At 42.5% G+C, this 26,485-nt stretch overlaps 1 protein-coding gene across 1 annotated transcript in view; it reads left to right on the top strand.

The window, feature by feature from the left end:
• The window catches only part of LOC124712908 (ras GTPase-activating-like protein IQGAP1), a 346,898-nt gene that overhangs the window by 174,186 nt on the left and 146,227 nt on the right, over positions 1-26,485 (top strand). The window contains exons 16-18 of the mRNA XM_047242907.1: positions 1,816-1,962; positions 11,197-11,328; positions 15,148-15,240. Coding sequence (XP_047098863.1) covers positions 1,816-1,962; positions 11,197-11,328; positions 15,148-15,240 — 372 coding nt within the window. The remainder of the gene's footprint in view (positions 1-1,815; positions 1,963-11,196; positions 11,329-15,147; positions 15,241-26,485) is intronic.

Genomic DNA, 26,485 nt, shown 5'->3' with positions numbered 1-26,485 from the left:
CTTCTGCCCCATTTGCTTCACCTGGTCCTACGCACCCAACAAGGCACCTACCTAGACATTGACCTTCACCAAAAAGATGGTTACGTCAGTAACTCCGTCCATATCATACCTACTAACCACCACCAATATCTCCACTTTGACAGCTGCCACCCGTTCCTTACCAAGAAGTCCCTTTCATACAGCCTAGGCACCATGGTCTTCGCACCTGCAGTGACAAGCAGTCCCTCTCGAAATATACCGAAGGTCTCACTGAAGCCCTCACAAACCCTAATTATCCTCCCAACCTTGTACAAAAACAAATCTCCTGTGCCTTATCATTCCAGTCTCCCACCACCTCCCAAAGTCCCACTGTCTGGCCACAAAGGAGCATTCCCCTCGTAACTCAGTACCACCCAGGACTGGAGCAAAGCAACTGAATTACATTCTCCTTCATGGTTTCGACTACCTCTCATCATGCCCTGAAATGAGAAATGTCCTACTCACTATCCTTCCCACCCCTCCCACAATGGTATTCCGCCATCCACTGAACCTCCACAATATACTCGTCCATCCCTGCACAACCCTAGATGCAGGACCTGTCACCTACATCCTCCCACCACTACCTACTTCAGTCTGGTCGCGAACATCACCTATCCTATCAAAGGCAGGCTACCTGTGAAAGCAGTCATGTGATCTACAAGTTAAGCTGCAACCACTTTCCTGCACTCTGTGTGGGCATGACAACCAGCAAGCTGTCTCTCTGTCTGTGTGAATGGCCAGTGACAAACTGTGGGCAAGAAGTAAGTCGACCATCCTGTTGCGGAGCACGCTGCAAAACATGACATCCTTCATTTCAGTGACTTTTTCACAGCCTGTGTTTTATGGATCCTTCCCACTAACACCAGCTTTTCTGAACTGCGCAGCTGGGAACTTTCCCTCCTATGTATCCTACGTTCCTGTAACCCTCCTGGCCTTAACCTTCGTTAGTCATTGTCCTCTCCCTTCCAGCCCCTTCTCTGTTCCCATTCCAGCACTACACAGCCCTGATTCCTCCATCGCACCCAGTCTTTCTACTTCTCATCATTTCTGCTATTCCCGCCCCGCTCCCCATCTCTCCGCTGCCCTCTGTCTAATCTCCCGACTGCACAAAGCTGTCCTACCATCTTTATACCTCGTCCCTGCGTGCTCCCCAACAGCACGTCACTGTCAGCCACCCCTACCCTCCTATCCCTCCCCCTCCCCATGCCGCAGCCTCCTCCTTACCCCCACCCATTCGCCATTCCCATCTTGCACTCTTGCTGCTCCCCTCAGTGTGGCCTCAGTTACCTGAGACTGCAGTCATATGTGTCTGAGATGCGTTTGTATGACTGTGTATGTGTGTGTTTGTCATCTAATTTTGAGGAAGGCCTTACTAGCCGAAAGCTGTATTTATGACAGTCTATTTATTGTGCCTATCTGGTACTGAGCACCTCCGGTATATGTTGAGTAGCAATGTTCCTTTTCTCAATATTGTAACTAATGCAGTGATTTTCTTCTTCCAACTTAATCATTAGTCCACTGAACTGGATATTGATCTCAGAATCAACTCAAGAAAATCAATTGAAGAAAAACTATGTATAATGTGGTGTAGAACAAAAATAATGATACATCTTCAGAGAGATAAAATTGATGTGATACCATTTGCAACATACAATTACATTTTTGAAATCTTTGCTTACAGTTCCTGCCTACCAAAAATAAGTTTTTTGTAGTGTAATGTTCTTAGACATTGTCTTATATTGATTTTTACAAGGAATTACAGCATAAAATTACGTTAGTTGTTGTTCCTGTTCTTAGTCCCTGAAGACTCTGTCACCCTGGGTGGAGCATGTCACACACAGTGGCCACAGTGTCTTTCTCAATCTTGATAAGAAGCAGATTACATGGCAACCACCAACCGAAGAATATCAGAAATGTTGCTACCTCACAGTACAGGATATACAGGTCAGATTTTGCTTTGTTATAAAATTGTAAAATGTCATTTGGTCACACCTGTCTTGCCTTCAGCTGTTAATGTCATTCTGGCCTGAGCTGCCGGAGTTGGCAGTCATGTGGCTCAGGTGTGCTTGTGTGTGTGTAAGTGAATGGTGTGTGTTTCTCTTTTTCTAATGAAGGCTGTAGCTTGAAGCTTATATTTAAGTGTCTTTTAATTGTGCCTGTCTGCAGTTTAATGTGTCATCTTTCTGGTAAGTAGTAATGTACCCTTTCCTACATTTTTGATATTCCTATCTGGATTTTCCATTGTTTGATATAGTTTTAATCTTGATATGCTATTAATTAATTCTTCTCTAGTCTCTACTCTTGGAATGAACTTCAACTGTTATGAGTGATGATGAACATCTATTATACGAGGTGCATTCAAGTTCTAAGGCCTCCGATTTTTTTCTCCGGACTGGAAAGAGATAGAAACATGTGCATTGTTTTAAAATGAGGCCGCATTCATTGTCAATACGTCCCAGAGATGGCAGCACCGTACGGCAGATGGAATTTTACCGCCAGTGGCGAGAATGAGAACTGTTTTAAATACTTAAAATGGCGACGTTTTCCTTACTTGAACAGCGTGCAATCATTCGTTTTCTGACTTTGCGTGGTGTGAAACCAATTGAAATTCATCAACAGTTGAAGGAGACATGTGGTGATGGAGTTGTGGATGTGTTCATGGGTGCGACAGTTTAATGAAGGCAGAACATCTTGTGACAACAAACCGAAACAACCTCGGGCTCGCACAAGCCGGTCTGACGACATGATCGAGAAAGTGGAGAGAATTGTTTTGGGGGATCGCCGAATGACTGTTGAACAGATCGCCTCCAGAGTTGGCATTTCTGTGGGTTCTGTGCACACAATCCTGCATGACGACCTGAAAATGCGAAAAGTGTCATCCAGGTGGGTGCCACGAATGCTGATGGATGACCACATGGCTGCCCGTGTGGCATGTGGCCAAGCAATGTTGACGCGCAACGACAGCATGACTGGGTCTTTCTCTTCGTTGGTTGTGACAATGGATGAGACGTGGATGCCATTTTTCAATCCGGAAACAAAGCGTCAGTCAGCTCAATGGAAGCACACAGATTCACCGCCACCAAAAAAATTTCGGGTAACCGCCAGTGCTGAAAAAATGATGGTGTTCATGTTCTGGGACAGCGAGGGCGTAATCCTTACCCATTGCGTTCCAAAGGGCACTACGGTAACAGGTGCATCCTACGAAAATGTTTTGAAGAACAAATTCCTTGCTGCATTGCAACAAAAACGTCCGGGAAGGACTGCGCATGTGCTGTTTCACCAAGACAACGCACCCGCACATCGAGCTAACGTTGCGCATCAGTTTCTTCGTGATAACAACTTTGAAGTGATTCCTCATGCTCCCTACTCACCTGACCTGGCTCCTAGTGACTTTTGGCTTTTTCCAACAATGAAAGACACTCTCCGTGGCCGCACATTCACCAGCCATGCTGCTGTTGCCTCAGCGATTTTCCAGTGGTCAAAACAGACTCCTAAAGAAGCCTTCACTGCTGCCATGGAATCATGGTGTCAGCGTTGTGAAAAATGTGTACGTCTGCAGGGCGATTACGTTGAGAAGTAACGCCAGTTTCATCGATTTCGGGTGAGTAGTTAATTAGAAAAAAAATCGGAGGCCTTAGAACTTGAATGCACCTCGTATGTCCAGTTACAGAAATCAGGTTAGATTAGAATCTGAAAGCAAACCAAATTAAAATATAAATATTTTTCAGTAGGAATTTCCATTATTATTTATTTCATTTCTGATGACTCTAATCTTGCTAGATTCTGAGGAGGTCCTTAAGCAGTCTGTGCTGTGTTTGTAGCTCTATGCTGCACTTGATGTGACCTAAAGGCGCCTACAAGTCACCCAAGGAGTACCTCGATGAATAATAAAAACAACACATAATCAACAAATGATACAACATAAAACAAATAGTTATATTAAAGTGTGACATAATGTGTGTAAAAATACTCACCTGTCAATGTTTAAAAGCATAACATTTAAAATAATACTAATTACCAACACATTTACTCATTTGTAGATGACTAGGGTACAGAAAAACTTCTCATCTCCAACTCTTGAGGAAAAAAGGCTGAATTTAATAATGCAGAAATTCTGTACGCACTGTCTCATAAAAAAAAAAGAAAAAAAAAGAAAAGAAAGAGTAAACATGATACTATCTCTTAAAAATTAAGTGAGTTAATCGACTGGTACAATGCTTTATGATCCTTTTCTTGGCATGACGTATTGTCGAATATATGTAGGCCTACAGGAGCGAGCTCCAAGAAGTTTAGAATACAAAGACATTTTTATGGCTACTATATCACAGTGTATTATGAACAATAGCACTGTAAACAGAATCGCTCTGGTGGCTCTGTGGCCTGGTTAATACACATTTTAAATATGTGATGATGCTAAACTGATTTTGTGGGTACTTTTTGATAGTACCACTATGGCTTCATTAAAGTAGGATGCATTTTAAAATGGGTATGCTCGTCATGTTTTAAGCACATGTGTTCCACATGTATAGAAGAAATGCTTTCAATTATGGCATATTTTATAGTTTTAATATGTAGACTGTCCATTAGTTGTATTTGGTTTTTCAAAGATGGTCATCACTCATAAAAATCTATTGACTAAGACCAAAACATTTTATGATAATATATGGAAATAAAGGAGTTTATTCTGCACTTTATGGATCACTGTATGAGTTGTAGCTATGTCGCAGCTTGTGAAGGCATTACAAAACATTAGTGCGTTGATGATGAATGAGACCAATAACAAAGAAGAACAAAAATTTCATCTACAAATGCCCTCTTTGAAGTGCAGTAGCTAAGGGCAGCTTTCTTCCTTCAAGCAACCAATGAATCCCATACCAGGTCACACCTACACAATAAAAGATAGTTAGAAATCTGCATGTGTCTGTGCTATAGTGGAATCACTGCTGTCAATACCAAAAGTTAAAAAGGGGAAAAAATTGATTCTAAAGCTGTCTGACCACTCAACTCTAGTTTTATGTAATGGATATGATGACATTTCTAAAGACCCTTATGAACTACGAAGACTGGCTTGAATAAGGAGCTTGGTGGTTCCTTCAGACTCTTTCCTCCAGGGAAACATTAACACATACAGACTGCTACAGAGCTCATCCTACAACTGCCCGAATTGTCAAGCTTCAGAGAGCCGTATGTCTTGTGAGCTGCTTATCCTCGACACCAGCAGCCACACACATTTCATCAACTTCCAAATTCAGGGAGGGAGGCAACCAAGGAAAAAGTACATACATATGTAGTTACAAGAGCATCTCCCTAATGAACTGTGTAGGAAAACTCTAGAGCAAATGGTCAACCATAACTTGGTGTTAATACTAGAGGCCAAGCAGTTCTTAGCCATTGTCAGTGATGGTTCAATACATGTCTGGTTGGAGTGAAGTGAATGACAGAGTACTAAGAGCATAACTTTGATAGTGCAACAAGTCTCCTTCTATCCTTGGATGAGGGTCAAAGAAAGATATGATATGAAATAGAATCCTTAGTTTAACCCACTTTAATAGGAAAGCCTGATCTGTCATTAGTAAACTAGAGTCATCAAATCCTGCAACCAAAAGATCAAAAACCGCCATCAATTTGAACTGTTTTGCTAAACACCTAGTATGAATTTCCAAGAACACAGAAGACAAGCAAAGCAAAAGGTATATCAAATTATAGTTGAATACCAGAAGAAGAGCTGCTCTACATACTTCTCAACTCGGCATTCCATTTTAAGAAGAAAAAACCAAAGATTAAATGAAAAGCATGGAACTTGGAAAAGCAGCTGGATTTGATGGACTGTACCTTGGCTTTCTAGTTCATTGTGGACCAACTACAGCAAAATGACTTACCTACTTCTCAGATACCCTACAAACCAAAAATCTTCCACCCCTGATGAAGAAAACAAAAGTATTAGCCATACCGAAACCAAATAAATATCCCACAAAAGCAAAAACTATCGTTCAGTAGCACTTCTAATTGTTGCATACAAACTCCTTGAGCATCTGATGTACAATAGAATTTTTGAAGTAGTCGACAAACACATACCTGCAGAACAAGTGATATTCAAACCATGGAGAAGTTGTAACCATCAGATACTCTCTATCGCTACTTATATCAAAAATGGGTTCGAGAAGAAGTCGATAAGAGTACCTGCCTTTCTTTTTTATCTATCAGCTGCTTACAACACTGTTTGTTGAGAAGGACTTTGAAATTTGAGTGTTATCCCACACCATAAACTTACGGAACTACTTAACCACAGTCTAAGCAATATATACTTTCAGATCTATTCTGACAAAGGCAGAAGCAAAACATTTAAACTGAATGATGGTTTATGTCAAGGATCTGTTCGAGCTTCCCTTTTTTTCAATCTGTAGATGCAAGACTTATTGGAAACACCTTAAAGGAAATTTATTTATGCTGATTACATTTGTTTGGTGGTCCAGAGCTCCAACTTTTCTGATGCTGAAACCACTTTATCCAGTGATATGAAAATCTGGGATGTGTACTTCAAAAAATGGTGCCTTCACCCAAATCCTTGGAAAACAGTGATATCTACATTTCAGCTACACATTAGACTGGCAAGGTACAAACCAGAAGTCAGATTTAGAGTCGAAGTGCTGCCAAGTGCTGCAGTACACCAAAATATCTAAGAATAACATTAGATGGCACTCTTAACTTACAACCAGAATCTTTCAAATGTAGTTGCTCAAGCTAAAACAATAAAGATTCTTCAAAAATATGCTGGTGCCTAATGGGGAGTAAATCTCATATTTTAAGGTACACAGCCTTAGCCGTATCACAATCCATTGCTGAGTACTGGTGTTCGACCTGGATCAATAGTGCTCACACCAGGAAGGTAGATGTGCAATTTAATCAGGCATTGTGAATGATTATGGGATATATTCAGAGTAAAAACACTCTATGGCTTCTTGGTTTGAACAGTATCCCACCTCCAGCTCTAAGAAGATCAGAAGCTCTCCTGGAAGTCTGGAATTACATTCAAAAGAATTCTCAGCTACCCATTCATCAAGATATTGCACAAGCAGAACACCAGTGCTTTAAATTAAGTAAACCATCATGGTACACAGCAACTAACCTTGTTAGATCCTCTTTTAGTAACAGCCATTCATAGAAAATCCATTGGAAGCAGTTATCTGCAGTTAACAAGCATTTGGTGGAGAACCCTTCTACGCAGATAAGAGGTTCCAATCTCCTCAGTTATCAATGGAGGATCATGAACTGAATTGGAACTGGCCAAGGCAGATGTGGTTATCTAATACGCAAGCAGGGATAGGCTGGTTCTGCAGACTGTGACTGTGGAGCCTTCTTACAGCCAATCCCTTATATCATTGCTGACCATACTTTTCGAGCAGACAAAGGAATGATAATGGACATTCGCCATGCATCAGATAAAACAACTGAATGGATCAGGGAACTAGATCTGGAGACATAAGACTGTATGAGATTGTGTTTGTGCACATATGTCCACAGATGTTGTGTATATGCATTTGTTTTCATAATATGATAAACAAAATAAAGTGTCGGTTCAAAAGGTACTGAGGCACTGTTGACACTTTGATCCAGGAGGAGGAGGCAGCTATATGAATGGTCATCACTTCCTAGACAGTAGTGTGTTGGAAATTGTTGTTGTTGTTATTACTACTACTACTACTACTACTACTACTGCTACTGCTACTACCTCTACTACTACTACTACTACTACTACCACCACCACCACCACCACCACTGCTACTACTTTAAAAGAAATGGAAACCCATGTGACACAGCTTGGAGGTTCAGTACTTCAGGTTGGTTCCAGCAATGGAGTTTCAGTGGTTTTCTACCTGTATTCATTGAATCTGTTCCTCAGCAGATTTTTAGTTATGGAATTGATGAAGTTATGTCTGACAGTTTTTAGCTAATGGATCCTTTGAAGAAATGATATAAGTGATACTCTGTTTACTTTAGTCATGAGTAGTGTAATGTCCATGGTGAGGAGGCCCAAGAGATATCCCTTCTTTGTGCAGTATTCAGAAGCATTTTATTTCTTTCCTAACCCCACAAAAGTAATTCATCAATTCTTACTCAAACTTTAGAGATTGATGGACTGGATTGCGGTGACAGGTTTTAACTGACTGGCAAATGAGGGATTCCTCTGTTTTAAACAATTGGTGTGGCTTGTGAACTTCGCAATTGATTCAGGGTTTTTATGGTTACCACACATAATGGACCTGAATTGCCTTAGCGACAGGTATAGAGGGGCTGCATTTCGTAAGGCTTCCCTGCAATGTTAGGTAGATTATAGATGCATGGTCTATAGATTAGTGGACCTACTTACCTGAAGATCATTGATACTGTCTACTATATGGGGATTAGACTATCCATAAGTGTCCACAGGGCCAAACCCATTTTTTGTAATGACGCTGGGGGACAACCACTTCATGCCTCTTAGCAAATCCTCACACTGTGTTAGACGTATAAGATCCTCACTGTTCCAAATTCACAAGCATATCAAGTCATTGCTTGCCTTCCAACAAAAAAAATTTTCTCAAATCATCTGCGAGCAACAAGAGTGATTTGAATTCACATAAAGCATGATCTAATGGCACTTGGTGTGGGACAAGTGCCAATTTAAACCCAGGATTAGAACCAATTGCCAGCCTGGTTGCTAAAGAGGCCCAGAATAATTTTACAATACCAGAGAAGGGAAGTTGCTACTCACCATATAGCGGAGATGCTGAGTCGCGATAGGCACAATAAAAAGATTCACACACTCATAGCTTTCGGCCATTAAGGCCTTTGTCAGCAGTAGACACACATACACACACGTACACACACACTCACGCAAATGCATCTTGCACACACGTCTGCAGTCTCAGAGGACAGAAACTACACTGCGAGCAGCAGCACCAGTGCATGATGGGAGTGGTGACTGGGTGGGGGTAAGGAGGAGGCTGGAGCAGGGAGGGGGAGGGATAGTATGGTGGGAGTGGCGGACAGTGAGGTGTTGCAGTGTAGTCGGATGGCAGGAGAGAAGGTGCAGAGGGGGGAGGGGTTAAGTAGCAGAAAGGAGAGAAATAAAAATAAAAATAAATTAAAAGACTGGGTGTGGCGGTGAAATGACGGCTGTGTAGTGCTGGAATGGCAACAGGGAGGGGGCTGGATGGGTGAGGACAGTGACTAATGAAGGTTGAGGCCAGGAGGGTTACAGGAACGTAGGATGTTTTGCAGGGAAAGTTCCCACCTGTGCAATTCAGAAAAGCTGGTGTTGGTGGGAAGGATCCATATTGCACGGGCTGTGAAGCAGTTATTGAGATAAGGGGTATCATGTTTGGCAGCATGTTCAGCAACAGGGTGGTCCACTTGTTTTTTGACCACTGTTCGTCGGTGGCCCTTCATGCGGACAGGCAGCTTGTTGGTTGTCATGCCTACATAGAATGCAGCACAGTGGTTGCAGCTTAGCTGATTTCACAGGTAGCCCGCCTTTGATGGGATAGGTGATGTTAGTGACCGAAATGGAGTAGGTGGTGGTAGGAGGATGTATGGTACAGGTCTTGCATCTAGGTATATTACAGGTGTATGGGCCGTGAGGTAAGGGATTGGGAGCGGGCGTTGTGTAAGAATGGATGAGCATATTGTATAGGTTCGGTGGACGGCGGAATACCACTGTGGGAGGGGTGGGAAGGATAGTGGGTAGCACATTTCTCGTTTCAGGGCACGATGAGAGGTAATTGAAACCCTGGCGGAGAATCTAATTCAGTTGCTCCAGTCCCCGATGGTACTGAGTTATGAGGGGAATGCTCCTCTGTGACCAGACTGTGGGACTTTGGGAGGTGGTAGGAGACTGGAAAGATAAGGCACGGGAGATTTGTTTTAGTACAAGGATGGGAGGATAATTACGGTCAGTGAAGGCTTCAGTGAGACCCTCAGTATTTTTTAGAGAAGGACTGCTCGTCACTGCAGATGCGACGACCACGGGTGGCTAGGCTGTACAGAAGGGACTTCTTGGTATGGAATGGGTGGCAGATGTCAAAGTGGAGGTATTGCTGGTGGTTAGTAGGTTTGATATGGACGGAGGTACTGATGTAACCATATCTGAGGTGGAGGTCAACATCTAGTAAGGTGGCTTGTTATGTTGAGTAGGACAGAAAAGCCAAAGAAGCAAGCATTGAAAATCATATGACTTCATGTAATATCTCCTTATATACTATTACCTCTGTGTTGAAGTATACAGTGAATGGGAAGAAGAATGTGAAGTGACTGATAATAAGCTGTGCGGAGTAAAGTCAACTACTGAGTCATGGTGAATCTCCCACTGGCCACACTAATAAGATGAGGCACTTCTCACTCATTTATGTATAGTATATAGCCCACTGACATATGGCCATTTGCTCCAGTGAGAGGGCCTTCCAATTTCTAGCTTTCGTAGCATGTAGATCACAGTGTGTCACATTTAATTGGCTGTGTTTTATATGGAGGCAAGGGGAAAAGACTAGTTTACTTACAGATCTGCATCACATCTTGTATTCATACATTGCATTTCCCTCATAATATTGTTAGAAGATTATAGCCTGCCTGTGAAACCAATGAATTAGTGATTTCATGTAAACCAAATACACTACCAAACATACTTGGTGTACCCCTTCTTATACTTTGCCTTTAATATTTATAAAATCAGACCATCCCATAACAGTACTGTCATACTGATCTGAGCGAAACTGGTCCCGCGGTTTCTTAAACAGTCATTGCCCTATAACCCATTTCACAGTACAAAATAACATTTTTGTTCATGGTAATTAAATGTTAGCACAATTTTGTGAATAGTATTGAAATGTAGGCTATTAATTCATAGAAAGGAGCTTTATCCTGTGTTACACTATCTGATTGGTTTTACTTTGCTCAGATTTCTTTTCTTGTCATGTCCTCGAAATAGCTTTTCTGTTGTCTATTTTCGTTTTTTAATAAATATTCTGTTTTTAATATATGAGAATCATTGTATACAAGAGTGTTTCTTATTGAGCTTATCACAAATTGCGCATTTGGTCAGTATCACATTGTCAGCCTGTTGTATAACCTCATAATATTTCAACTTAACAGTGGATACCGTTAGTCATCTTTGTGTGTAACTGATCGTGACTTCATTTTCAGGGTGTGCTTGGCCTACATAGACGGCAGCCAAGTATTGAGTCCATAATACGTCTGCAAGCACACTGCAGAGGATGGCTTGTTCGTCAAAAGTTCTCAAGAACAAAACTTGTCAAATATATAGTGAAGATCCAGGTACAATCTAAATATATTCCGTTTAATCTATTATGTCTGTATGTTGTGTAGAGAATTAAAACATCCACTCTGACACTTTCATTGTAGTTTAACTGTGTTTTGTGGTGTGCTGTAATGGGCCCTAAGAATAATCAGTGGACATTAAATTTTGTACATTTTGAAATATACTGTTATGCTATTTGTTTCCTGCAGCTGTATTCATCACCCTGTTAACTGCTGTTATTTTTGATATCATATTGTGAAGGACAATAGGCAAAGTAAATATAACTTCCATTGTGCTAGCGAACAAAAAATTTATTCAAGAGTATTAGGTGTGCGGTTCAATAATTTTGCCGCCTGTAGTTTGCTTTTTTTTTGTTGGTCTAGCATTCACCAGCAAATTAAATGTAATTGTTGACATTTTCTTGAAGCTGTGTGTTCCAGAAAAGAAAACCCTTTTGTTTTATTATCTCACATTTATTCATTTCCACTCTATGGGGCGGGGCATGTGTATTTATTTAATTATTTATTTCCTCCTCCTTCTTCTTTCTCTTTTTTTTTGTTTGAGGCTGTCTATTTTTCTCATGATAGTTTGCTGTTGGACACCTGTCCTAACAATTGTGCCACAAAGATTCCCTATATCCTACTTTGTTTCATATTACATAAGTTAACTTCAAATGCACCAGTCTAGTCAATAAGACTATATAAACAAAAGTTTAGGATGTGCACACGAGAAGAAAAGACAAGAGCCCTGGATGTGTTGACATTCTTATGTATAGTCCACACTCACTATTTATTTTATGGTCATATTTTCAGTTTTCTTTGCATTCATTCATCCATCCACTCAGAAAGATTTTGCAATAATAACAACAACAACAATAAAAAGATTAAAAGAGAAGCTCTTATAACACTCAGTGTTATCCATACATTTCTTAAATGAAGAGTGTGATGTTTTAATGGAATATGAACTTCATAAACTGACCCTCTTAGAAATCTGTTCATACTTTCTGTTATAATTTTAAATTATTGTGGAAATATTTTACTAGTGGAATTCTGAAGCCAATCAAATAATAATATTGTTTACCCGCCCTCTGAAATGGAATTCCTGCATAACTATAACATTCTATCCCATCAGAATGGTATTTTATTATATGATTTCAAAATCGCAAACAGGAATTGTATAAAAGACTTGGATAACTTCTTATGTTATGGTTGTTAGTATCTTCTTTTCTGTACCAATGGGACTAGAGAAAAGTTGCTTTGCTAATCACCCATACAGACATTCATTATGTACTACTATATTTAGTTTTATCCCTGGTAAATGAGACTCATCAGTGGTTTTATAGGATATGTAGTAGAGATACGAATATACTAGAACAGGAGGGGAAAATTGCCACCCTTCAGGCGGAGTTAGACAAGGCCAGGGGAGATCTTGACAGGTTAAGGAGGGAGAAGGGTAAAGAGAGGTGGGATGTGACAACAGGCAACAGGAGGAACAGCCCTAGAACTTTGTCTAAGAGCTTCGTGGTGAATGTGGAAAATAGATTTGACCTGTTGCTTCAGTTAGAAGCTGGTGAGCCTCAAGCAGTTGCAGGTGTAGACAGGGCACAACAAACTTTCAGCAGTAAATTGAAAAGTAAGAATGTAGGGAAATCAGTAAAGGGAAAGTAAGTGTTGTTGTTAGGTAGTTCCCATGGAAGAGGTGTTGGCCAACTTTTGCTGTATAAAATAGGATCAGATACCAGGTCACCAATTTTTTTAAACCTAGTGCTGGTCTGGAGCAGGTGACAGAGGATTTAGGATCACTTTGCAAAGATTTCATGAAGGAAGACACCATGGTTATAGTGGGTGGGGCAGGTAATAGTATTGACAGAGATCCTGCGTACAGTATAGAGTGACCTGGCAAAGATTGCACCAGTGTCGAAACATACTAGTGTTGAGTTTGTATCTGTTCTTGGGTGCCATGACTGACCTCATTTGAACTCTTCTGTCAAGAGAGTTAATTTGGAGTTGGAACGGCTGCTTATATCGGGTGCAGGATCACACATTGGTGTGGTTCCTGTTGATTCTCTCAATAGGTGGGATTATACTAGGCATGGACCTCACATCAACAGGAAAGGTAAGGGTAAACTGGTTGGGAAAATAGCAGGAAAGCTAAAGGGGGAGGCACTGTCATGAGTGACAAAATACCAGTGGTTATAGGGTTCAGAAAAGACCCTTTTTTAGGGTAGGAAGGACAGAAAGAAACCAAATTTTAAGAGAGTTTAGGACTAAGACAAACCTTCAGTTTGAGAAAGAAACCAAAAAACATAATTCTAGCTTATTACTTCAGCATGAACACCTATTGGTTAAGAATTTGCAACAGTCAGCAAATATTTCAACTGTACTCAATTTTAACTCAGTCAGTGTGAAATGTCAGCTATCTTTATTGCATCAAAATAGTCGAGGACTGCGAAATAAAATTAATGAATTAATTATCTGCATAGATGAATTAAAATCCTGAAACCCAGCTGACATGATCTGCCTCTCTGAACATCATGTGGCCACTGGTATAGAACTTTTAAGTGTTACAGGGTTTAGGTTAGCATCTCACTTTTGTAGAGCAGAAATGGAGAAAGGAGGAGTTGCCACATTCATCAGGAACTGTCATAAATTTAAGAACATAGACATTCATAAATTTTGCCTAGAACAGCATATGGAAGCATTTGCAACAGAAGTAGAATTTCGCAAAAAATCCACCATAATATTAAGTGTATATCGATCACCTGCAGGTAACTTTAATCTGTTCATAAACCACCTGGAAGCTTGCCCATTTAACAACCAAAAACAAAGAAATAGTGGTTGCTGGTGATTTCAATGTAGATTTCCTGAAAGACTCTCCCAATAAGAACTTATTTGGTTTAGTAACACTATCATTCAACTTAATTCCCACTGTAAAGTTCCCCACTAGGGAAGCCAATTGCTCACAAACAGCCATTGATAATATCTTTATAGAAAAGTCCAATGAACAAAATTATGTTACAAAACCAGTAGTCAATGGCCTCTCAGACCATGACATGCAGTTCCTTCTGTTAAATGTTAATACTGAACAGGATATAAAATCTGTTAAATCTGAGCTCAAGAGGGTAATCAATAAGCCAAAAATTGATTATTTTAGGACACATTCACTGGACTGATGTTTACAGTGCTCATGGCATGAATGAAAAATATAACACTTTTGCTAATAAAGTGCTTACCTTATTTGAACACTGTTTTCCCCCAAAACTAACAAAGGTTAGAGCAAAGTCTACAAAGAAGCCATGGATTACTCAAGGAATAGGGGTATCTTGTAAAACAAAAAGGAAACTGTATCTGTCAATCCGAAGCAGTTCTGATGTTGATGCTAAAGCACATTACAAGAAATACTGCACAATATTTAAGACTGTAATATGGACATCAAAGCAAGTATATTACAAGGAAAAATAGTCATATCAGATAACAAAGTAAAGACAATATGGGATATAGTGAAGGAGGAGACCAGTAGAACCAGACATGAAGAGGGACAAATAGCATTAAGAGTAAATGATACATTGGGGACAGATGTGTGTAGTGTTGCAGAACTTTTTAACAAATATTTTATAACTGTTACTGAAAAGGTGGGGTTGTCAGGTTCTGTAGATGCTGCTATGGAATAGCTCAGACCAGACATTTCAAGCAACTTCCATAATATCAATTTGACCCTAACTACTCCAGCAGAAATAATTTCCCCCATAAAATCTTTAAAATCAAAAACATCTAGTGAGTATGAAGAAATATCAACAAAGCTAATTAAAGAATGTGATTCTGAGCTATTTTTTTCAGGCTTGGTGGCGAGGAATACTGGCACGCCGCCTTTATTGTCAATTGAAAAAGCATCAAAGTGTTAAAGACCCATTGGATTTCTATCGTGAGCATGTGAGTATTAATAAATGAATTGGTTTTAATAGTTCTTGCTTTTATTTTATGTCAAAAACACTCATAATCAACTTATCCAAGACTATTGGTATTTCTAGATACTATTACATTGTCCATTGCCTTAGACTCAACATTCAATACTAGCATTAATTTGTGCATTCAGTGACCATCTGAGACTACAATGATGGAATATTTTCAACTGCAGAAATTAAAGAGTTGGGTTTAAGACATCCACAGCCTGTAGGTAAGCCATGCATTGGTAGAAACACAAACAGACACATACATACACACAAAATTCAAGCTTTCGCAACAGACTGTTGCCTCATCAGGAAAGAGGGAATGAGAGGGAAAGACGAAAGGAAGTGGGTTTTAAGGGAGAGGGTAAGGAATCATTCCAATCCCGGGAGCGGAAAGACTTACCTTAGGGAGAAAAAAGGATGGGTATACACTCGCGCGCACACACACACACACACACACACACACACACACACACACATATCCATCCACACATATACAGACACAAGCAGAAAAAATATATATAATAGAGGGAAACATTCCACGTGGGAAAAATATATCTAAAAAGAAAGATGATGAAACTTACCAAACAAAAGCGCTGGCAGGTCGATAGACACACAAACAAACACAAACATACACACAAAATTCTAGCTTTCGCAACCAATGGTTGCCTCGTCAGGAAAGAGGGAAGGAGAAGGAAAGACAAAAGGATATGGGTTTTAAGGGAGAGGGTAAGGAGTCATTCCAATCCCGGGAGCGGAAAGACTTACCTTAGGGGGAAAAAAGGACAGGTATACACTCGTACACACACACATATCCGTCCACACATACACAGACACAAGCAGACATTTGTAAGGCAAAGAGTTTGGGCAGAGATGTCAGTCGGGGCGGATGTACAGAGGCAAAGATGAAGTTGAAAGACAGGTGAGGTATGAGCGGCGGCAAATTGAAATTAGAAATTAGCGGAGATTGAGGCCTGGCGGATAGCGAGAAGAAAGGATATGCTGAAGGGCAAGTTCCCATCTCCGGAGTTCTGACAGGTTGGTGTTAGTGGGAAGTATCCAGATAACCCGGACGGTGTAACACTGTGCCAAGATGTGCTGGCCGTGCACCAAGGCATGTTTAGCCACAGGGTGATCCTCATTACCAACAAACACTGTCTGCCTGTGTCCATTCATGCGAATGGACAGTTTGTTGCTGGTCATTCCCACATAGAACGCTTCACAGTGTAGGCAGGTCAGTTGGTAAATCACGTGGGTGCTTTCACACGTGGCTCTGCCTTTGATCGTGTACACCTTCCGGGTTACAGGACTGGAATAGGTGGTGGTGGGAGGGTGCATGGGACAGGTTTTACACCGGGGGCGGTTACAGGGGTAGGAGCCAGAGGGTTTGGGGATTTCATAGGGATGAACTAAGAGGTTGCGAAGGTTAGGTGGACGGCGGAAAGACACTCTTGGTGGAGTGGGGAGGATTTCATGAAGGATGGATCTCATTTCAGGGCAGGATTTGAGGAAGTCGTATCCCTGCTGGAGAGCCACATTCAAAATCTGATCCAGTCCCGGAAAGTATCCAGTCACAAGTGGGGCACTTTTGGGGTTCTTCTGTGGAAGGTTCCGGGTTTGAGGAGATGAGGATGTGGCTCTGGTTATTTGCTTCTGTACCAGGTCGGGAGGGTAGTTACGGGATGCAAAAGCTGTTTTCAGGTTGTCGGTGTAATGGTTCAAGGATTCCGGACTGGAGCAGATTCGTTTGCCACGAAGACCTAGGCTGTAGGGAAGGGACCGTTTGATGTGGAATGGGTGGCAGCTGTCATAATGGAGGTACTGTTGCTTGTTGGTGGGTTTAATGTGGACGGACGTGTGAAGCTGGCCATTGGACAGGTGGAGGTCAACGTCAAGGAAAGTGGCATGGGATTTGGAGTAGGACCAGGTGAATCTGATGGAACCAAAGGAGTTAAGGTTGGAGAGGAAATTCTGGAGTTCTTCTTCACTGTGAGTCCAGATCACGAAAATGTCATCAATAAATCTGTACCAAACTTCGGGTTGGCAGGCCTGGGTAACCAGGAAGGCTTCCTCTAAGCGACCCATGAATAGGTTGGCATACGAGGGGGCCATCCTGGTACCCATGGCTGTTCCCTTTAATTGTTGGTATGTCTGGCCTTCAAAAGTGAAGAAGTTGTGGGTCAGGATGAAGCTGGCTAAGGTAATGAGGAAAGAGGTTTTAGGTAGGGCGGCAGGTGATCGGCGTGAAAGGAAGTGCTCCATTGCAGCGAGGCCCTGGACATGCGGAATATTTGTGTATAAGGAAGTGGCATCAATGGTTACAAGGATGGTTTCCGGGGGTAACAGACTGGGTAGGGATTCCAGGCGTTTGAGAAAGTGGTTGGTGTCTTTGATGAAGGATGAGAGACTGCATGTAATGGGTTGAAGGTGTTGATCTACGTAGGCGGAGATGCGTTCGGTGGGGGCTTGGTAACCAGCTACAATGGGACGGCCGGGATGATTGGGTTTGTGAATTTTGGGAAGAAGGTAGAAGGTAGGGGTGCGGGGTGTTGGTGGGGTCAGGAGGTTGATGGAGTCGGGTGAAAGGTTTTGTAGGGGGCCTAAGGTTCTGAGGATTCCTTGAAGCTCCGCCTGGACATCTGGAATGGGATTGCCTTGGCAAACTTTGTAAGTAGTGTTGTCTGAAAGCTGACGCAGTCCCTCAGCCACATACTCCCGACGATCAAGTACCACAGTTGTGGAACCCTTGTCCGCCGGAAGAATGACGATGGATCGGTCAGCCTTCAGATCACGGATAGCCTGGGCTTCAGCAGTGGTGATGTTGGGAGTAGGATTAAGGTTTTTTAAGAAGGATTGAGAGGCAAGGCTGGAAGTCAGAAATTCCTGGAAGGTTAGGAGAGGGTGATTTTGAGGAAGAGGAGGTGGGTCCCGCTGTGACGGAGGACAGAACTGTTCCAGGCATGGTTCAATTTGGATAGTGTCTTGGGGAGTTGGATCATTAGGAGTAGGATTAGGATCATTTTTCTTCGTGGCAAAGTGATATTTCCAGCAGAGAGTACGGGTGTAGGACAGTAAATCTTTGACGAGGGCTGTTTGGTTAAATCTGGGAGTGGGGCTGAAGGTGAGGCCTTTGGATAGGACAGAGGTTTCGGATTGGGAGAGACGTTTGGAGGAAAGGTTAACTACTGAATTGGGGTGTTGTGGTTCCAGATTGCGTTGATTGGAATTTTGAGGTTTTGGCGGGAGTGGAGCTGGAAGTGGGAGATTGAGTAGATGGGAGAGACTGGGTTTGTGTGCAATAAGAGGAGGTTGAGGTTTGCTGGAAAGGTTGTGAAGGGTGAGTGAGTTGCCTTTCCGGAGGTGGGAAACCAGGAGATTGGATAGTTTTTTAAGGTGGAGGGTGGCATGCTGTTCTAATTTGCGGTTGGCCTGTAGGAGGATGCTCTGAACAACAGGTGTGGATGTGGGAGAGGAAAGATTGAGGATTTTTATTAAGGATAGGAGTTGATGGGCGTGTTGATTGGCTGAGTGGATGTGTAGGTGAAGGATTAGGTGGGTGAGGGCAATGGATTGTTTGGATTGGAACTGGTATAGGGACTGATGGAAAGAAGGGTTGCAGCCAGAGATGGGAACTTTAAGTGTGAGGCCTTTGGGGGTGATGCCAAATGTCAGACAAGCCTGAGAAAATAAAATATGGGAGTGTAATCTGGCTAGGGCGAAGGCATGTTTGCGGAGGGAATGTAAATAAAACTTAATGGGGTCGTTGTGAAGGTGTTTTGAGGGTGACATGGTACTAGAAGGTGGAAAGTGGAACACGAGGCTGAAATGAAAATGAAAATAAATATGAAAAAATATATGGGGAGAGATAAAGGTAAATGGAGATCTGGTGTGAAAAAAGGCGAAAAAGGGTTGGTTAGGGCTGGGCTACGTTGATCCTGTGGTGAACTTGTGTAGGTAGATAATGATGTGCATAAAGGTTAGGTGGTTGTGTTGCCGCCAAAACACGTTAAAGGGTGGAGAAATTCGGGAAAATTTCGAAAAGACTACGTGAGGATGTATTAAAAGGAGTGGTTTGGTGGTGGCAGATTATGGAAATGAAGCTAACAATTGTTTGATGAAGAAATAATGACGTTAAAACCTGTGGGAAGCGGCTAAAAATGATCGGTGATGTGAGAAAAACGGAAATGGAAATAAAGCAAAAGTTATTAAAACTGCCGAAAGGGTTGTTTAATAGCTAAAAGGAACTGTTTGTGGCCTGGAAACGGTGGATTTTATAGCAGCAAAGCGGAAAAAAAAAAAAAAAAAAAATTTTTGGTTATGGTTTCGAAGTGATTTGTGTATTATTACGTATTATTGAGTGTATATCGACGGGATAAAATTGTATACTGGATTACGGTAAAAAAGGAGAAGGTGAATAGAAAGTGAAACTGCTGGCAAAAACAGAAGGAGGAAATAAGACGACAGAAAAGACTTCGAAATGTAACAGTGACAATAACAATAACGATAACAATAACAAACGTGATTGTTGGCTTCAAATTAATGATATGAATATAATAGAGGGAAACATTCCACGTGGGAAAAATATATCTAAAAAGAAAGATGATGAAACTTACCAAACAAAAGCGCTGGCAGGTCGATAGACACACAAACAAACACAAACATACACACAAAATTCTAGCTTTCGCAACCAATGGTTGCCTCGTCAGGAAAGAGGGAAGGAGAAGGAAAGACAAAAGGATATGGGTTTTAAGGGAGAGGGTAAGGAGTCATTCCAATCCCGGGAGCGGAAAGACTTACCTTAGGGGGAAAAAAGGACAGGTATACACTCGTACACACACACATATCCATCCACACATACACAGACACAAGCAGACATTTGTAAAGGCAAAGAGTTTGGGCAGAGATGTCAGTCGGGGCGGATGTACAGAGGCAAAGATGAAGTTGAAAGACAGGTGAGGTATGAGCGGCGGCAAATTGAAATTAGAAATTAGCGGAGATTGAGGCCTGGCGGATAGCGAGAAGAAAGGATATGCTGAAGGGCAAGTTCCCATCTCCGGAGTTCTGACAGGTTGGTGTTAGTGGGAAGTATCCAGATAACCCGGACGGTGTAACACTGTGCCAAGATGTGCTGGCCGTGCTGCCTACACTGTGAAGCGTTCTATGTGGGAATGACCAGCAACAAACTGTCCATTCGCATGAATGGACACAGGCAGACAGTGTTTGTTGGTAATGAGGATCACCCTGTGGCTAAACATGCCTTGGTGCACGGCCAGCACATCTTGGCACAGTGTTACACCGTCCAGGTTATCTGGATACTTCCCACTAACACCAACCTGTCAGAACTCCGGAGATGGGAACTTGCCCTTCAGCATATCCTTTCTTCTCGCTATCCGCCAGGCCTCAATCTCCGCTAATTTCTAATTTCAATTTGCCGCCGCTCATACCTCACCTGTCTTTCAACTTCATCTTTGCCTCTGTACATCCGCCCCGACTGACATCTCTGCCCAAACTCTTTGCCTTTACAAATGTCTGCTTGTGTCTGTGTATGTGTGGATGGATATGTGTGTGTGTACGAGTGTATACCTGTCCTTTTTTCCCCCTAAGGTAAGTCTTTCCGCTCCCGGGATTGGAATGACTCCTTACCCTCTCCCTTAAAACCCATATCCTTTTGTCTTTCCTTCTCCTTCCCTCTTTCCTGACGAGGCAACCATTGGTTGCGAAAGCTAGAATTTTGTGTGTATGTTTGTGTTTGTTTGTGTGTCTATCGACCTGCCAGCGCTTTTGTTTGGTAAGTTTCATCATCTTTCTTTTTAGATATATTTTTCCCACGTGGAATGTTTCCCTCTATTATATTCATATCATTAATTTGAAGCCAACAATCACGTTTGTTATTGTTATCGTTATTGTTATTGTCACTGTTACATTTCGAAGTCTTTTCTGTCGTCTTATTTCCTCCTTCTGTTTTTGCCAGCAGTTTCACTTTCTATTCACCTTCTCCTTTTTTACCGTAATCCAGTATACAATTTTATCCCGTCGATATACACTCAATAATACGTAATAATACACAAATCACTTCGAAACCATAACCAAAAATTTTTTTTTTTTTTTTTTTTTTTCCGCTTTGCTGCTATAAAATCCACCGTTTCCAGGCCACAAACAGTTCCTTTTAGCTATTAAACAACCCTTTCGGCAGTTTTAATAACTTTTGCTTTATTTCCATTTCCGTTTTTCTCACATCACCGATCATTTTTAGCCGCTTCCCACAGGTTTTAACGTCATTATTTCTTCATCAAACAATTGTTAGCTTCATTTCCATAATCTGCCACCACCAAACCACTCCTTTTAATACATCCTCACGTAGTCTTTTCGAAATTTTCCCGAATTTCTCCACCCTTTAACGTGTTTTGGCGGCAACACAACCACCTAACCTTTATGCACATCATTATCTACCTACACAAGTTCACCACAGGATCAACGTAGCCCAGCCCTAACCAACCCTTTTTCGCCTTTTTTCACACCAGATCTCCATTTACCTTTATCTCTCCCCATATATTTTTTCATATTTATTTTCATTTTCATTTCAGCCTCGTGTTCCACTTTCCACCTTCTAGTACCATGTCACCCTCAAAACACCTTCACAACGACCCCATTAAGTTTTATTTACATTCCCTCCGCAAACATGCCTTCGCCCTAGCCAGATTACACTCCCATATTTTATTTTCTCAGGCTTGTCTGACATTTGGCATCACCCCCAAAGGCCTCACACTTAAAGTTCCCATCTCTGGCTGCAACCCTTCTTTCCATCAGTCCCTATACCAGTTCCAATCCAAACAATCCATTGCCCTCACCCACCTAATCCTTCACCTACACATCCACTCAGCCAATCAACACGCCCATCAACTCCTATCCTTAATAAAAATCCTCAATCTTTCCTCTCCCACATCCACACCTGTTGTTCAGAGCATCCTCCTACAGGCCAACCGCAAATTAGAACAGCATGCCACCCTCCACCTTAAAAAACTATCCAATCTCCTGGTTTCCCACCTCCGGAAAGGCAACTCACTCACCCTTCACAACCTTTCCAGCAAACCTCAACCTCCTCTTATTGCACACAAACCCAGTCTCTCCCATCTACTCAATCTCCCACTTCCAGCTCCACTCCCGCCAAAACCTCAAAATTCCAATCAACGCAATCTGGAACCACACACCCCAATTCAGTAGTTAACCTTTCCTCCAAACGTCTCTCCCAATCCGAAACCTCTGTCCTATCCAAAGGCCTCACCTTCAGCCCCACTCCCAGATTTAACCAAACAGCCCTCGTCAAAGATTTACTGTCCTACACCCGTACTCTCTGCTGGAAATATCACTTTGCCACGAAGAAAAATGATCCTAATCCTACTCCTAATGATCCAACTCCCCAAGACACTATCCAAATTGAACCATGCCTGGAACAGTTCTGTCCTCCGTCACAGCGGGACCCACCTCCTCTTCCTCAAAATCACCCTCTCCTAACCTTCCAGGAATTTCTGACTTCCAGCCTTGCCTCTCAATCCTTCTTAAAAAACCTTAATCCTACTCCCAACATCACCACTGCTGAAGCCCAGGCTATCCGTGATCTGAAGGCTGACCGATCCATCGTCATTCTTCCGGCGGACAAGGGTTCCACAACTGTGGTACTTGATCGTCGGGAGTATGTGGCTGAGGGACTGCGTCAGCTTTCAGACAACACTACTTACAAAGTTTGCCAAGGCAATCCCATTCCAGATGTCCAGGCGGAGCTTCAAGGAATCCTCAGAACCTTAGGCCCCCTACAAAACCTTTCACCCGACTCCATCAACCTCCTGACCCCACCAACACCCCGCACCCCTACCTTCTACCTTCTTCCCAAAATTCACAAACCCAATCATCCCGGCCGTCCCATTGTAGCTGGTTACCAAGCCCCCACCGAACGCATCTCTGCCTACGTAGATCAACACCTTCAACCCATTACATGCAGTCTCCCATCCTTCATCAAAGACACCAACCACTTTCTCAAACGCCTGGAATCCCTACCCAGTCTGTTACCCCCGGAAACCATCCTTGTAACCATTGATGCCACTTCCTTATACACAAATATTCCGCATGTCCAGGGCCTCGCTGCAATGGAGCACTTCCTTTCACGCCGATCACCTGCCGCCCTACCTAAAACCTCTTTCCTCATTACCTTAGCCAGCTTCATCCTGACCCACAACTTCTTCACTTTTGAAGGCCAGACATACCAACAATTAAAGGGAACAGCCATGGGTACCAGGATGGCCCCCTCGTATGCCAACCTATTCATGGGTCGCTTAGAGGAAGCCTTCCTGGTTACCCAGGCCTGCCAACCCGAAGTTTGGTACAGATTTATTGATGACATTTTCGTGATCTGGACTCACAGTGAAGAAGAACTCCAGAATTTCCTCTCCAACCTTAACTCCTTTGGTTCCATCAGATTCACCTGGTCCTACTCCAAATCCCATGCCACTTTCCTTGACGTTGACCTCCACCTGTCCAATGGCCAGCTTCACACGTCCGTCCACATTAAACCCACCAACAAGCAACAGTACCTCCATTATGACAGCTGCCACCCATTCCACATCAAACGGTCCCTTCCCTACAGCCTAGGTCTTCGTGGCAAACGAATCTGCTCCAGTCCGGAATCCTTGAACCATTACACCGACAACCTGAAAACAGCTTTTGCATCCCGTAACTACCCTCCCGACCTGGTACAGAAGCAAATAACCAGAGCCACATCCTCATCTCCTCAAACCCGGAACCTTCCACAGAAGAACCCCAAAAGTGCCCCACTTGTGACAGGATACTTTCCGGGACTGGATCAGATTTTGAATGTGGCTCTCCAGCAGGGATACGACTTCCTCAAATCCTGCCCTGAAATGAGATCCATCCTTCATGAAATCCTCCCCACTCCACCAAGAGTGTCTTTCCGCCGTCCACCTAACCTTCGCAACCTCTTAGTTCATCCCTATGAAATCCCCAAACCCTCTGGCTCCTACCCCTGTAACCGCCCCCGGTGTAAAACCTGTCCCATGCACCCTCCCACCACCACCTATTCCAGTCCTGTAACCCGGAAGGTGTACACGATCAAAGGCAGAGCCACGTGTGAAAGCACCCACGTGATTTACCAACTGACCTGCCTACACTGTGAAGCGTTCTATGTGGGAATGACCAGCAACAAACTGTCCATTCGCATGAATGGACACAGGCAGACAGTGTTTGTTGGTAATGAGGATCACCCTGTGGCTAAACATGCCTTGGTGCACGGCCAGCACATCTTGGCACAGTGTTACACCGTCCGGGTTATCTGGATACTTCCCACTAACACCAACCTGTCAGAACTCCGGAGATGGGAACTTGCCCTTCAGCATATCCTTTCTTCTCGCTATCCGCCAGGCCTCAATCTCCGCTAATTTCTAATTTCAATTTGCCGCCGCTCATACCTCGCCTGTCTTTCAACTTCATCTTTGCCTCTGTACATCCGCCCCGACTGACATCTCTGCCCAAACTCTTTGCCTTACAAATGTCTGCTTGTGTCTGTGTATGTGTGGACGGATATGTGTGTGTGTACGAGTGTATACCTGTCCTTTTTTCCCCCTAAGGTAAGTCTTTCCGCTCCCGGGATTGGAATGACTCCTTACCCTCTCCCTTAAAACCCATATCCTTTTGTCTTTCCTTCTCCTTCCCTCTTTCCTGACGAGGCAACCATTGGTTGCGAAAGCTAGAATTTTGTGTGTATGTTTGTGTTTGTTTGTGTGTCTATCGACCTGCCAGCGCTTTTGTTTGGTAAGTTTCATCATCTTTCTTTTTATATATATATATAAATACAAAGATGAGGTGACTTACCGAACAAAAACGCTGGCAGGTCGATAGACACACAAACAAACACAAACATACACACAAAATTCAAGCTTTCGCAACAAATTGTTGCCTCATCAGGAAAGAGGGAAGGAGAGGGGAAGACGAAAGGAAGTGGGTTTTAAAGGAGAGGGTAAGGAGTCATTCCAATCCCGGGAGCGGAAAGACTTACCTTAGGGGGAAAAAAGGACAGGTATACACTCGCACACACGCACATATCCATCCACACATGTGTGGATGGATATGTGCGTGTGTGCGAGTGTATACCTGTCCTTTTTTCCCCCTAAGGTAAGTCTTTCCGCTCCCGGGATTGGAATGACTCCTTACCCTCTCCTTTAAAACCCACTTCCTTTCGTCTTCCCCTCTCCTTCCCTCTTTCCTGATGAGGCAACAATTTGTTGCGAAAGCTTGAATTTTGTGTGTATGTTTGTGTTTGTTTGTGTGTCTATCGACCTGCCAGCGTTTTTGTTCGGTAAGTCACCTCATCTTTGTATTTATATATAATTTTTCCCACGTGGAATGTTTCCTTCCATTATATATATATATATATATATATATATATATATATATATATATATCGCTCCTTCTCCTCCTCCTTCTTTTGAGTCATCAGTCTTCTGACTGCATTGATGTGGCCCGCCAGGAATTCCTCTCCTTCGCCAACTTTTTCATCTTATCTCAGAGTAGCAATTGCAACCTATGTCCTCAGTCATTTGCTGGATGTATTCCAATCTCAGTCTTCCCATACAATTTGTACCCTCTGCAGCTCCCTCTAGAATGAGTACTATGGAAGTTATTCGTTAATGGTATAATGGATGTTCTATTATCCTGTCCCTTCTTCTTGTCAGTGTTTCCCTTGTATTCCTTTCCCACCCATCCCTGTGGAGAACCTACTCATTTCTTATCTTATCAGTTCACCTAATTTTCAACTTTCTTCTGTAGCATCACATCTCAAATGCTTCAGTTCTCTTCTGCTCCGGTTTTCTGACAGTCCATGTTTCAGTACCATACAGTGCTGTGCCACCTGTATACATTCTCTGAAATTTCTTCCTCAAACTGAGGTTGATGTTTGGCCAGGAATATTCTCTTTGCCAGTGTTACTCTCATTTCAAGTCATCCTTGCACTGTCCATCACTGGTTGTTTTGCTACCTAGGTAGCAGAATTTCTTAACTTTGTCTACTTCATGATCCCCAATTCTGACAATTCCCACTATTCTCATTTTTGCTACTTCTCATTACTTTTGTTTTTCTTCAATTTACTGTCAGTCCATATTCCATACTCATTAGACTGTTCATTCCGTTTAGTAGATCATGTAAATCTCTTTCAGTTTCAGTCA

The sequence above is a fragment of the Schistocerca piceifrons genome, chromosome 1 (assembly GCF_021461385.2).
Source record: "Schistocerca piceifrons isolate TAMUIC-IGC-003096 chromosome 1, iqSchPice1.1, whole genome shotgun sequence".
Lineage (NCBI taxonomy): Eukaryota > Metazoa > Arthropoda > Insecta > Orthoptera > Acrididae > Schistocerca > Schistocerca piceifrons.
Note: the sequence above shows the minus strand (reverse complement) of the source record. Positions and strands in the feature narration are given on the sequence as shown.